At 42.8% G+C, this 13166-nt stretch overlaps 2 protein-coding genes across 2 annotated transcripts in view; both read left to right on the forward strand.

The window, feature by feature from the left end:
• The window catches only part of tmem94 (transmembrane protein 94), a 42936-nt gene extending 39375 nt beyond the window's left edge, over positions 1-3561 (forward strand). Inside the window, exons 31-32 of the mRNA XM_085361173.1 lie at positions 1226-1396; positions 2167-3561. Of these exons, the coding sequence (XP_085217299.1) occupies positions 1226-1396; positions 2167-2239 (244 nt within the window). The 3' untranslated portion in view covers positions 2240-3561. The remainder of the gene's footprint in view (positions 1-1225; positions 1397-2166) is intronic.
• A 9244-nt stretch (positions 3562-12805) lies between these two features.
• Positions 12806-13166, forward strand: part of tdrkh (tudor and KH domain containing) — a 40278-nt gene continuing 39917 nt past the window's right edge. Inside the window, exon 1 of the mRNA XM_085360337.1 lies at positions 12806-12822. The gene's annotated coding sequence lies outside the window, so the exon portion shown is untranslated. The remainder of the gene's footprint in view (positions 12823-13166) is intronic.

Genomic DNA, 13166 nt, shown 5'->3' on the forward strand with positions numbered 1-13166 from the left:
CCAAAGAAAAACTTTGAAAGAGCTTAATAATGTCTGTAAAACTATTGCCTATAGATATTTAAAAATACAAATTCTGAATTCTTCGAAACAAAATATAAAACAGGTGGGTGGCTCAAGACTTCTGCACAGAACTGTAGTTCTGCTGTTTACCTCAGAGTTGGCAGAATGAAAATGTAGTCATGACCATAATAAGATCTTGTCTTATGATACTTTATACGTTACAGTAAAATCAGTTGGGATTGCCTTTGTTTTTGAGTCTTTGTTAGCAATTTTTTTTATTAGTACCTACTTGGATCGGCTCGTTACAATCAATATACCACGAACGTGCGTGAAGTCTTAATAGTAACGCAGCAGAGTCTCCGGTTACATCATTTGCATGCGACACATGACACCACAACACAAGGAGAGCCCCAAGGAGTTGATTGTGTTCATCTGTGGACGTTGTGTTTAAACACTAGTTTGCTAGTTTGAGTGGGGAGTCAAGGAGGCCATTTATGTGAAAAGGGAAAGAGCTCCTCTGAATCGAGGAGGGGACATCTTTCACCATCATACAATGCTGTGATTGCAACCATTCCCCAACTCTATGAATAGTACTCATGGGCATTGATCAGTGGTCTTTGATCTGTGGTTGTTGATCAGTGTGGTCTGACCTCACAGCACATTGGGCTTGTCATTGTGCAAAGGTACTGTTTATAAGGTTGCAGAGACCTGCAGTCATCTGTGACTGAAGAAAATCACTTGAAAACTAAAAACGTCCAGATGAACAGAATTAACTCTTTGGGATTTACTTAGCAGGATGATTGAGCATGCATCAAGACAGTAGAGGAGGATATCAGACCGATGCTATTCCCATTCCTCAGTCGGTGGCGTTTTGTCAGACTTGAAGACCACAGTATTATTTGTTGTGTACCCATTTACCTCGTTGTCGTGTTTCAAAAATGGCGGTTATGATTTTCGATAAGGAGACGCTCTCGTGAATCATCAAGTGACGCCACCGATTAGCCAATCGGTGGCATGCGGTTTGATGTCACATTTTAGTACCTGGTTGGACCGCTTGAGACTGTGGCCAAGCAGGTACTAAAAAGATACCTGCTACCAGTCACTACTATCGTCCCATGGCGAACCCTAAAAACCCTTGTTAAGCCATACCAAGCCGACACGAGTAGGTACTAATGGAAAAGGGTATGTATATGTATGAAATCCTCTTGTCTGTACTTTTCACCAGACTGGTCAGCCAAATTGTTCAAGCCACAGTGGATTACCAGTTGTGGTGTGACAAGACTACTGTCCTGTGCTTTAAACTGGCTGACATACCGCTGGAGGCCTGGCTGCTAGTGTCTGTCTCCCTGCTGCTGGTGGTTGTAGTCAATGAAGTGGTGAAGCTACATGAGATACGGTACGAAATAGAAGAAGCTGTTAGAAATACATCAGTAGTGTTGGGGGGGGGGGGGGAGAAGGGATAGTATAAAATAGTTGGAAAACGATTAGAAGCAATATGATTCTGATTCACGTTGCACGGGCACCACGGTGGTTAGCACTTTTGCTGCACAGTAAGAAGGTCCTGAGTTCAATTCCACCATCAGGCCGGGGTCTTTCTGTGTGGAGTTTGCATGTTCTCCCCAGGTACTCCGGCTTCCTCCCACAGTCCAAAGACATGCAGTTAGTGGGGATAGGTTAATTGATCAATCTAAATTGCCCATAGGTGTGAATGTGAGTGCGACTGGTTGTCTGTGTCTCTGTGTTAGCCTTGCGACAGACTGGCGACCTGTCCAGGGTGTACCCCGCCTCTCGCCCTATGACAGCTGGGATAGGCTCCAGCGCCCCCCGCGACCCTGGAAAGGAGAAGCGGAAGCGAATGGATGGATGGACAATATGTTCTGTACAAATGTTAGAAACAGAAAGAGGGTAGCATGAACATGTGGTGGTGGAATAATAATAATGATGATGATGATAATAATGATATTAATAATAATAATGATATTAGCCATTGATTAATTAAATAATAAGATGATGATGATGATGATGATGATGATTATTAATTTTTTAGATTTCAGGTCAGTCTTTGTTTTTCTCTTACACTCCTCAGAGCACTGAATTGCTGCTAAATTGTTTTTTTGTGCGTTTGTTGATTATAAGCTCTGGTTTGTCCTCTGTGTCCTTTCAAAGGGTGCGAGTTCGGTACCAGAAGAGACAGAAGTTGCAGTTTGAAACGAAGCTTGGAATGAACTCTCCGTTCTGAAGTCGGTTGGTGGGGCAATACCAGGAGCCAGCTTGGTGCACATGCTGTAGCAGACAATTTAAGCCTAACTGCACTGCGGCCAGGCGAAGCAAAAGTCGAACAACCATGAGGGCAGTTTGACACATTTGTTCGAGCTTCTGGGACCGTTTTTTAACAGTTGATTCATGACAAAAAAGGCAGGGAAAAGAAAGACTCCAAAGAATCCAATTTAATTACAAACATTTAAATGATGTCAGAAGAGTTTGTTGTCTGAACTCTTGAAAGACATGAAGAATAATTTCTGAAGAAGCTCCTGCTTCATCTTCTTCACATCTGTTCTACATGTGAGAAACGTTTTACATGGGGTCCACTCCAGAAACGTTCCGCTAAATGCTACTTCACTTTCAGAGGATCTTAATGTGACATCCACTGAGACATGTTGAATTGTTGCATATCATCTGACTAGCTTTGATGATTTTTTTTTTTTTTTTTTAACAAGTCAAGTGGGAACACTGGAAAAAAAAAAAGGTACCCGTGGAGCCCCAAAGTTTGTAATAATTATAAATATAGGCATGAGTACTTTTGAAGAACTTAGTTCTATTTCACTGAATACATAAACAAACAGTCGAATAAACGTTGTTTGTGAAAACATTTGAGGAGGTAAGATGCACACTTGAATGTGTTTTTATTAAAAATGGCTAATTTATTTTGTAAAGGAGGTTTTCCCATTTAGAGTTAAAAAGGAAACTAAAGCATGAAGTGCCACTCAGGTTCTCTCATATTTGCTGATGTGTTTGGGTTTATTTACTGCACTGTGTAGTTTGTTAGTTGACAGGAACAGGAACTATTTAGGTTGTTGAGCTTGTAACAGAGAATAAGTCTAGAGTCATGAAGAGAGACATTATGCAATACAACCTGACAATGAGTCATTTTTTTACCCCTGAGACATAAAAGGTTGATGGGGTATTGTCGTCAAGGGGATCAATGTGGACACCCAAGTTTGGGAATGTAATAGCTAGAGAATGTAGCGACACAGGATTTTATTTTATTTTTTTAATTGATACGTGGGTGTATCTACTAAAAATATCGAATGAGTTTGAATCTCAGTGGCCTTAACCTTAAGGTCACAGGTCAAGTTCTCTGAAAATCTTCAGAATACTATTAGTTGAGAACACGTTCCTCAACAGCCTCAAAATAAATTTTGCCAGGGGCATGTTAACCCTGTGAGTGATCGAGAATTAAAATTGTTTTTCAGAAAATGTAAAAATCCCCCCAAAACCTTTGTTTTGAGTTGGAATTGTGTATATATAATATTGTTTTGTTTTTTTTTGTTTTTTTTTATATGTATGGGAATAAAGTTGAATTCACATATGGCATGTGCAGGTTGCAAAGTTTGCAATATTCATTGGCTGTCACAGTAGTTGTGATTAAAAACCTCACTTTATTCCATGTGTGTCCTAGGTTTTTGGAATTTTGTAAATATTTGTCATTGTAATAAGTAATATTGACAGATTGTTTCATCCATTTTTTTCCCATATTCGTCCATTTTGTCAGAGTACCGCAAAATGTAAGGATTATATTCTCTTGCAGACAATCACATGAATAAAGAAGACATGCAGTTAGACTATTGTCCAGTGAAGGGCACAGATCACACACACACACACACACACACACACACACACACACACACACACACCACCCTGTGGGCGGTATTTATCCTTCAACCTGTGATCATCTTCCCGTCTGCCCATTGTTCTCCTGTTACCACAGGTATCACTGTTGCCTTCACCCTCCTAATCTTATCAATATGTTACTACAGCCTTCTTCCTCTACTTGTCTACCACTACAATTTGTGGTTGGTTAGCTATCACCAGTTTGTTTATCCCACAGGAAAAATCCCACAGGATTTTTGCTCAATCGCAGCATTACTTAAATGAAGAGAGAGAATGATTAGGGAATTAGTTTCAGCTGACCAGCCAGCCTCCTTAGCATTGCTCCCTGAACCTGCTGCCCCACCCATCCTCTCTAAATACCCCACTGCCCGACTTAGGCAAGCGGAGCCATCTGGCCAGTTCTACCTCCCACCCATTTTCCCACAAGCTGGAGAAAGCAGCCACGATTATCTGTGCCCCTGGCTTATGGGCCACCTTTAACTTAAAAGGCTGGAGAGCTAATCCCAGGTGATCCAGGCAATGGCGTCCTTCATACACTGGAGCCAGTGGGACGTGATCCAAACAAAGTGAATGGGCATTTCAGGAAGCCACTGTATTGCCAAGAACTCTTTTTCAACAGTACCACCTTTCCCGTTCTAACAGGAAAAAGTTAGGGGTGTGCAGCACAGGTTCCCCACAGAGAGCCTTTTTAACCTGCACAAATGCCACCTGGCACTCCTCCATCCACTGTAGCAGATCTTGGACACCTTTTCAGAGAGGTCCGTTAGGGGCTGGTCAGCTCTACAAAGTTCAGAATGAACCAGTGGTAATATCCAGTCAGCCCCAAAACCACCTCATCTCTTTTTTGTTTTGTTTTTTTGTTTGGTCTTGGACATGTGCAGGCTGTGATGGTTGTCATTTTCTCCATCTGTGGCTGCACCTTCCCGCCTTCCACTGCAATAACACTGTGTGTACACAGTCTGTGTTGCAGGGAACTGATTATTTTACAGTATGATTACACCAACAAACCTGTGCTCTGCTCCAGACAGCTTTACAGCCATCGGGTCTCCTGCTCATCTATCCTTTCCCTCCAGGTCCTGTTGTTACTGAAGTAGGAAGAGCATGATTAAGGAATTATCCCAGCTCCCCTCCAGCCTTCCCTGGCTTTTATTCCATTCTAAAAGAGGCTGGGGTCATTGAGTCCAAGTGAGAATGTTCCACAACTTCCTTGCCTAAGCTACTGCAAGGAATTGCAGCTGGAAGGTTGTTGGTGCCTGTAGTGGTGGTAATCCCAGAACCAGGTGGTGGACACCCAACCTAAAGAGAGCTGTCAGACTGAAGGAGTCTTATCAGGCTTGGCTAGCATGTAGGATAACAAAGGCAGCTGAAAGGTACTGGCATACCAAGCAGAGTGCAGTTCAAGCAGTGGCTGATGCAAAAACTGTGTTATGGGAGGATTTCAGTGAGACCATGGAACAATACCTTCAGTCAGCCTCAAAACGATTCTGGCAAACCGTCAGATGACTCAGGAAGTGGTGCTGTACTTAAATTATATACAGCGGTATATGGTAAATTGACTGGTTTTGATATAGCACTTTTTTTCTACTCTCTGAGCAATCAAAGCTCTTTATACAACATGCCTCATTCACTAATTCATACAAGCCCTTTTTCACTGTAAGTGAAATATTTACACACATCCATACTCTTGGGGTTAATATCTTGCCCAAGGCTATTTAGCATGGAGACTGGAGAAGCCAGGGATTGAACCATCTTCTGATTAGAAGATGAGAAGGATTTTAAAATTTTTATTCTGAATTTAACAAGGAACTAATGAAGAGAGGCCAGTATGAGCAAAATATGCTCTCTCTTTCTGGTCCCTGTCAGGACTCTTGCTTCAGCATTTTGGATTAACTGAAGGTTTTTCAGGGAGTTTTTAGGACATCCTGATAATAAAGAATTACAGTAGTCCAGCCTAGAGATAATAAATGCATAAAGTAAATTTTCCAGCATCACTCTGAAACAGGATATTTCTCATTTTAAAGATGAAAATGCAAATTTTTAAAAAGGTAGTCCTATATATTTGTGTATTATATGCACAGAGGGACATGTCTTGGTCAAAAAACTAAGATTTCTCATTGTTACTGGAGGCCAAGGTAATGCCATCCAGAGTAAGCATCTGTCTAAATACCATATTTCGAAGCTTTTTAGGGCCGAGTACAACAACATCAGTTTGATCTGAATTTTTTAAAGCAGCTAACTAGAGGTCATCCAGGTCTTTATGTCTTCTAAGATGTTCTTGTATCTGGCTTCAGAATGAACTGCTCTTTGGTTTCCATTTTAGATATTGCAATGTTTTAAGCTTAAATGCATATCACATGTGCCCCCCCCCCCAAAAATTCTTTGTATGTACGTGCAATTTTCTTTTCCCATTTCCTCTCTCTCTTATTTTATAAAGTATGTCCATGTCAAAATTGTGTTTTCATCTGGCAAGTTAACAGATGTTTAATAAACTTTTGATACATTTTGTTGTTATTTTTGTTAACTGCCGTGGTTGATTTACTGATTGAATCCAGATTTGGGAGAGACTGAAAAGTGCCCTCCTGCAAGGTGATAGGTGATTATCATCAACTGTTGTTTTCCACATTTGATGATAGGGCAGGACAAATTCAGCAGCGTGAGGATAAGGTGGACCAAGAGGAACCAGCCAAGCACCAGCTGAGAGGTTGAGAGAATGGGGAGAATAGAATCAGAATATCTTTATTGTTGTAACAAGTACAACTAAATTAAGTCCCTGCGGTGTTGCATCCTCTAGTTAAGTTTCTGGTGGAAACATTTAAAACAATTGTTTAATATTTGTTTCCTGTATTTGCAGAGGTATTTTCAACACAAATATAACTGCTGCGTATAGAGAAATAACAAATATGTGGTTAATCACTGAGGTTTATCCTGAAAGAAAGGGTGGTTTCTGTTAGGGAAAAAGGAAAAATAAAGGGAACTGTGGACAGCTTTGATTTATCCATAATGTGTTTAGTGAAATATTTTTTCATCCGAATGGGATTGTGCTAGTTCCAGTGAAAAAAGTATCAAGAGCTGCAAAACGTTGTACATTCATAACCTCAGTGTGTGAGTATCAACACCAAAATGTACTTGAAAACAAATGTCAAACAAATAGTTGTGTCAATGTATTTTTTTATGTGAAACACATTGTGGTGTGCTTTTTTTTTTCTTTTACGAATAACACTGCTACATAATGTGTTTGTTGCATATTACTGCTATAGTTTTTTATGTGTTATATATTTTGGTGAGTGAGTTCACCTACAGCATTACATAATTTATAAGGATCTGTCTGTGAAGGTTCTCAGTCATCCAGGTCATCGTAGTCAAAGGAGCTTGCAAAGAAAAGCGTCTGGACTTCTTTAAGTTGCTTGAAGACATTTGACCTCTCATCCGAGAAGCTTCTTCAGTTCTAAGGTCAAATGGTGGAGAGTCCCAGATATAAACCTAGTGGGAGTAACCCCCCCACCCCCCTCAGACCCATAGTCAGTAGCATAAACTCAGCCACTTACAACATTGCTAAACACCTTGCTACCATCCTTGCGCCTCTCGTGGGGAACACCCCACACCACATCAAGAACTCCACCGACTTCAGAAGAAGAAGTGGAATCCTTCACTCCGCACATTAACGCTGTGGATAAAAACATCAAGTTCACCAGGGAAGACACAAAGGACAACTGTTTGCCTTTCCTGGACTGCGCTGTGCACATTGAAGAGAACGGCAAACTCAACATCGAAGTTTACCGGAAGCCCACACACACGGACCAGTACCTCCTCTTTGACTCCCATCACCCTTTGGAACACAAACTTGGAGTAATCAGGACCCTACACCACCGGGCAGAACATGTTCCCTCTAAGCCTGAAGGAAAAAAGAAGGAACACACACATGTAAAGGAAGCACTCAAAACGTGCGGCTATCCTAAATGGGCGTTCTTAAAGTCAGCAAAGAGGCACAGAAAAGAAGACCAGACACCAGCGAGGGAGGATAAGAAGGACAGACGCAACAACATTGTCATCCCCTATGTAGCCGGTGTATCAGAGAAACTCAGGAGAGTTTTCTCCAAGCATGACATCCCAGTGTATTTCAGACCCAGCAACACGCTCAGACAGAAACTGGTTCACCCGAAAGACAAAACGCCAAAACACAAACTTAACAATGTGGTGTATGCTGTACAGTGCAGCGAGGAATGCTCAGACCTCTACATTGGAGAGACCAAACAGCCACTTCACAAGCGCATGGCACAACACAGAAGAGCCACCTCCACAGGACAAGACTCAGCAGTCCATCTGCATCTTAAGGATAAAGGACACTCTTTGAGGATGCCAATGTTCACATTTTGGACAGAGAGGACAGATGGTTTGAAAGAGGAGTGAAAGAAGCCATCTACAGTGGGGCAAAAAAGTATTTAGTCAGCCACCGATTGTGCAAGTTCCCCCACCTAAAATGATGACAGAGGTCAGTAATTTGCACCAGAGGTACACTTCAACTGTGAGAGACAGAATGTGAAAAAAAAAAATCCATGAATTCACATGGTAGGATTTGTAAAGAATTTATTCGTAAATCAGGGTGGAAAATAAGTATTTGGTCAATAACAAAAATACAACTCAATACTTTGTAACATAACCTTTGTTGGCAATAACAGAGGTCAAATGTTTACTATAGGTCTTCACCAGGTTTGCACACACAGTAGCTGGTATTTTGGCCCATTCCTCCATGCAGATCTTCTCGAGAGCAGTGATGTTTTGGGGCTGTCGCCGAGCAACACGGACTTTCAACTCCCGCCACAGATTTTCTATGGGGTTGAGGTCTGGAGACTGGCTAGGCCACTCCAGGACTTTCAAATGCTTCTTACGGAGCCACTCCTTTGTTGCCCGGGCGGTGTGTTTTGGATCCTTGTCATGTTGGAAGACCCAGCCTCGTTTCATCTTCAAAGTTCTCACTGATGGAAGGAGGTTTTGGCTCAAAATCTCACGATACATGGCCCCATTCATTCTGTCCTTAACACGGATCAGTCGTCCTGTCCCCTTGGCAGAAAAACAGCCCCATAGCATGATGTTTCCACCCCCATGCTTCACAGTAGGTATGGTGTTCTTGGGATGCAACTCAGTATTCTTCGTCCTCCAAACACGACGAGTTGAGTTTATACCAAAAAGTTCTACTTTGGTTTCATCTGACCACATGACATTCTCCCAATCCTCTGCTGTATCATCCATGTGCTCTCTGGCAAACTTCAGACGGGCCTGGACATGCACTGGCTTCAGCAGCGGAACACGTCTGGCACTGCGGGATTTGATTCCCTGCCGTTGTAGTGTGTTACTGATGGTGACCTTTGTTACTTTGGTCCCAGCTCTCTGCAGGTCATTCACCAGGTCCCCCCGTGTGGTTCTGGGATCTTTGCGCACCGTTCTCATGATCATTTTGACCCCACGGGATGAGATCTTGCGTGGAGCCCCAGATCGTGGGAGATTATCAGTGGTCTTGTATGTCTCCCATTTTCTGATGATTGCTCCCACAGTTGATTTTTTCACACCAAGCTGCTTGCCTATTGTAGATTCACTCTTCCCAGTCTGGTGCAGGTCTACAATACTTTTCCTGGTGTCCTTCGAGAGCTCTTTGGTCTTGGCCATGGCGGAGTTTGGAGTCTGACTGTTTGAGGCTGTGGACAGGTGTCTTTTATACAGATGATGAGTTCAAACAGGTGCCATTCATACAGGTAACGAGTGGAGGACAGAAAAGCGTCTTACAGAAGATGTTACAGGTCTGTGAGAGCCAGAGATTTTCCATGTTTGAGGTGACCAAATACTTATTTTCCACCCTAATTTACGAATGAATTCTTTACAAATCCTACCATGTGAATTCATGGACTTTTTTTTCACATTCTGTCTCTCACAGTTGAAGTGTACCTCTGGTGCAAATTACTGACCTCTGTCATCATTTTAAGTGGGGGAACTTGCACAATCGGTGGCTGACTAAATACTTTTTTGCCCCACTGTATGTCCACTGTGAGCGACCATCTTTGAACAGAGGCGGGGGTTTACGACACCAACTCTCTGCCATCTATAATCCAGTTTTGAGATCCCTTCCCAGACGCCTTAACGGCCACTCACATCCTGGGCCATCTGACCTCAGGAATTCGCATGATAAGGTGGGGCCAGGTTTCACAATGAACACACCCGAAACTCTGGCTGATTGGGACCCACACCCAGTTACACACCTTGGCTCAGGCGATTAGAGGATCATCAGGGGGTCCTTTTGTCCCTCTGTGGGGGGTCACTCCCACTAGGTTTATATCTGGGACTCTCCACCATTTGACCTTAGAACTGAAGAAGCTTCTTGGATGAGAGGTGAAACGTCTTCAAGTAACTTAAAGAAGTCCAGACGCTTTTCTTTGCAAGCTCCTTTGACAATTTATAAGGATGTTTATATTCCTGTATCATCTCTCTCCCCCCCCAGCCTGTTTCAATGACTACCGCCCCGTGGCACTGACACCCATTATTATGAAGTGCTTTGAACGACTAGTCATGTCACACATCAAATCCACCCTACCTCCCACCCTGGACCCACACCAGTTTGCATACAGAGCGAAACGATCCACAGAGGATGCAATCTGCTCTGCCCTCCACCCGGCCCTAACTCATCTGGACAAGAAAGACTCATATGTGAGAATGCTGTTCATAGACTTTAGCTCAGCATTCAACACCATAATACCACAACAACTCATCTGTAAACTGGACAGACTGGGCCTCAGCACCTCCCTCTGCAACTGGCTGCTGGATTTCCTCAGCCAGAGGCCTCAAGCGGTGCGTGTGGGCAACAAGGTCTCAAACAGCATCACCCTGAGCACGGGGGCTCCACAAGGCTGTGTGCTCAGTCCTCTGCTCTTCACCCTGTTGACACATGACTGCACACCAACCTACAGCTCCAACCACCTTGTGAAGTTTGCGGACGACACAACGCTGGTGGGACTCATCACCAACACTACATCACTACAGGAAAGAGGTTGAGCTCCTGACCACGTGGTGTAGAGACAACAACCTCCTGCTAAATGTCAGTAAGACCAAGGAGATTATTGTCAACTTCCAGAGAGGCCACACCTGTCACCCCCCATTGACCATCGACGGCGCTGCGGTGGAGAGGGTGAGCAGCACCAAGTTCCTGGGGGTGCACATCAGTGAGGACCTCTCTTGGACCACCAACACAGCATCACTGGCCAAGAAAGCACAACAGCGCCTCTACTTCCTGCACAAACTCAAGCGGGCAAGTGCTCCACCACCCATCCTGACTACATTCTACAGAGGAACTATTGAAAGTATCCTCTCCAGCTGCATCACTGTGTGGGGCGGTAGCTGCACTGACTATAACAGAAAAGCTCTACAACGCATTGTGAGAACAGCTGAGAGGATAGTTGGTGTACCACTCCCCTCCCTGCAAGACATTTACACCACTCGCCTCACCCGCAAAGCCATCACAATTGTCAACGATGCAACCCACCCCGCGCACTGTCTGTTCAGCCTCCTGCCCTCTGGAAAGAGATACAGAAGTCTCCGCTCCCGCACTACCAGGCTCACCAACAGCTTCATCCACCAGGCTGTGAGACTGCTGAACTCTTTTCCCTCCCGGCTCCCAGCCAGCAGAATCACCAGATTGGCAGAAGTATAGGAAGACAGAATTGGACTCTACCCCCCCCCCCCCCCCCCCCCCCCACTCACCCACGCACACTCTCCAGCAAGGAAACACTCTCTGAACCAAGAACTGAAAACATTCCTGACTTGCATTGCAATTGCACACACCTGCTGCTATATATATATTTTTAGTATTTCTTTTAGCACTATTTATATTATTATATTACTATTTATTACTTTATTGTTAGGGCTGTTTTTGTTGTGCATCTGCACCTTATTGTTGTCAATGTCTACGCATGGGACAGTGTGAAACGTAATTTCAATTCCTTTGTATGGCAAGTACATTTGAAGAAATTGACAAATAAAAGTATTCTATTCTATTCTATTCTATTCTATTCTATTATGCCTACTTACCTGAAAAACATCAGTCTGTTTAAAGCTCTCTTTTCCATCCTAAGAGAAGAATGATATTGTGTGTTCGTACAGTTTTACATTTTATCTGAAAAAAAAAATCACATCTTTTTTTGTTTTTTGTAGCTATCACTATAGGCAATGCCCTTAAATATGACTGACGTTTCCAGACAGCTGTAGTGGTTGCAATATGTTCTCTGAGGCACTAATAGAAGGCAATATTCCCTGGAGGTCCTCTGAGGTTCTCCCATAACATCAACAGTTTAAACAAGTTCTCTTAAGGTTCTACATAACTTACCTTCAGGAAATAATCCTAGATCGCTCTCCAAATTGTAACCTTCAGGTAAGGTTCTAGAAAACTAAAGTTTTGCCTGTACCTTTTTCAGTAAAACACCTGGTTTCACTGACAGTACAAATTATGGTCAGCAGTTGTACTTTTTAAATTTTGTTTGAATATTGGAATTGCGACAAATTTGCTCAAATATTAAAACAAATGAATGTATTCAGCACAAGAGTTGACACACAGGTTGTCTGTGATGTCTGTCTGTTGCCACCGGGTGGTGCTGAGGTCTGATTCTGAGGGGAACGCCTCTTCTTCACAGTCACTGGGCTGAGAGAGCTTGCACGCAGCTTGCACAGCGAGAAGTGGGCTTCCGGTTGACGGCTTAAAATAAAATGTTTCATTTAAATAATCACGTTTGTGGTTAATAGATTTTTCATAGTGAATTATTTATAAAGTGTTTTTTTAGTGTTAATAGCTAATTTGCTGCTGCACATTAGAAAATTCAATATTCGAAAATTAAATACTAAATATTGTTTCCGGTTTATTGAGAACTTCCTCCTAGGAGGTTAACAAATCGACAGGTAAGGTCGAGTGGGAAGGGAGTGGAAACTCTTTCCAAAATGCCGTTGATTCTAAATCGTATTAGCGTCGAAAACATATAAAGGCTGTGATATCATGTATCTGAGCATGCTAGTGGCGTTTAGTTACCTTGTGTCAGTGCTGAAAGCAGCAGCTAGCTTATCTTGTATGAGCAGGTCCGAGGAGACTGCATGCAGTATTCGAATCTAAATGTAATATTTGTTCTATATTATTGTCCTAAAGTGGTAAGCTGCTGCTAAACAGAACTATCAAATGCCCAAAATATATACACTCCTGAGCAAATGCATGCAGGGTGCAATTATCACGTTGTGTTATATTTAGGAAG

Source organism: Diplotaxodon limnothrissa, linkage group LG8, assembly GCF_057381915.1.
Source record: "Diplotaxodon limnothrissa isolate DT_005_m linkage group LG8, D_limnothrissa_male_GT1.1, whole genome shotgun sequence".
NCBI lineage: Eukaryota > Metazoa > Chordata > Actinopteri > Cichliformes > Cichlidae > Diplotaxodon > Diplotaxodon limnothrissa.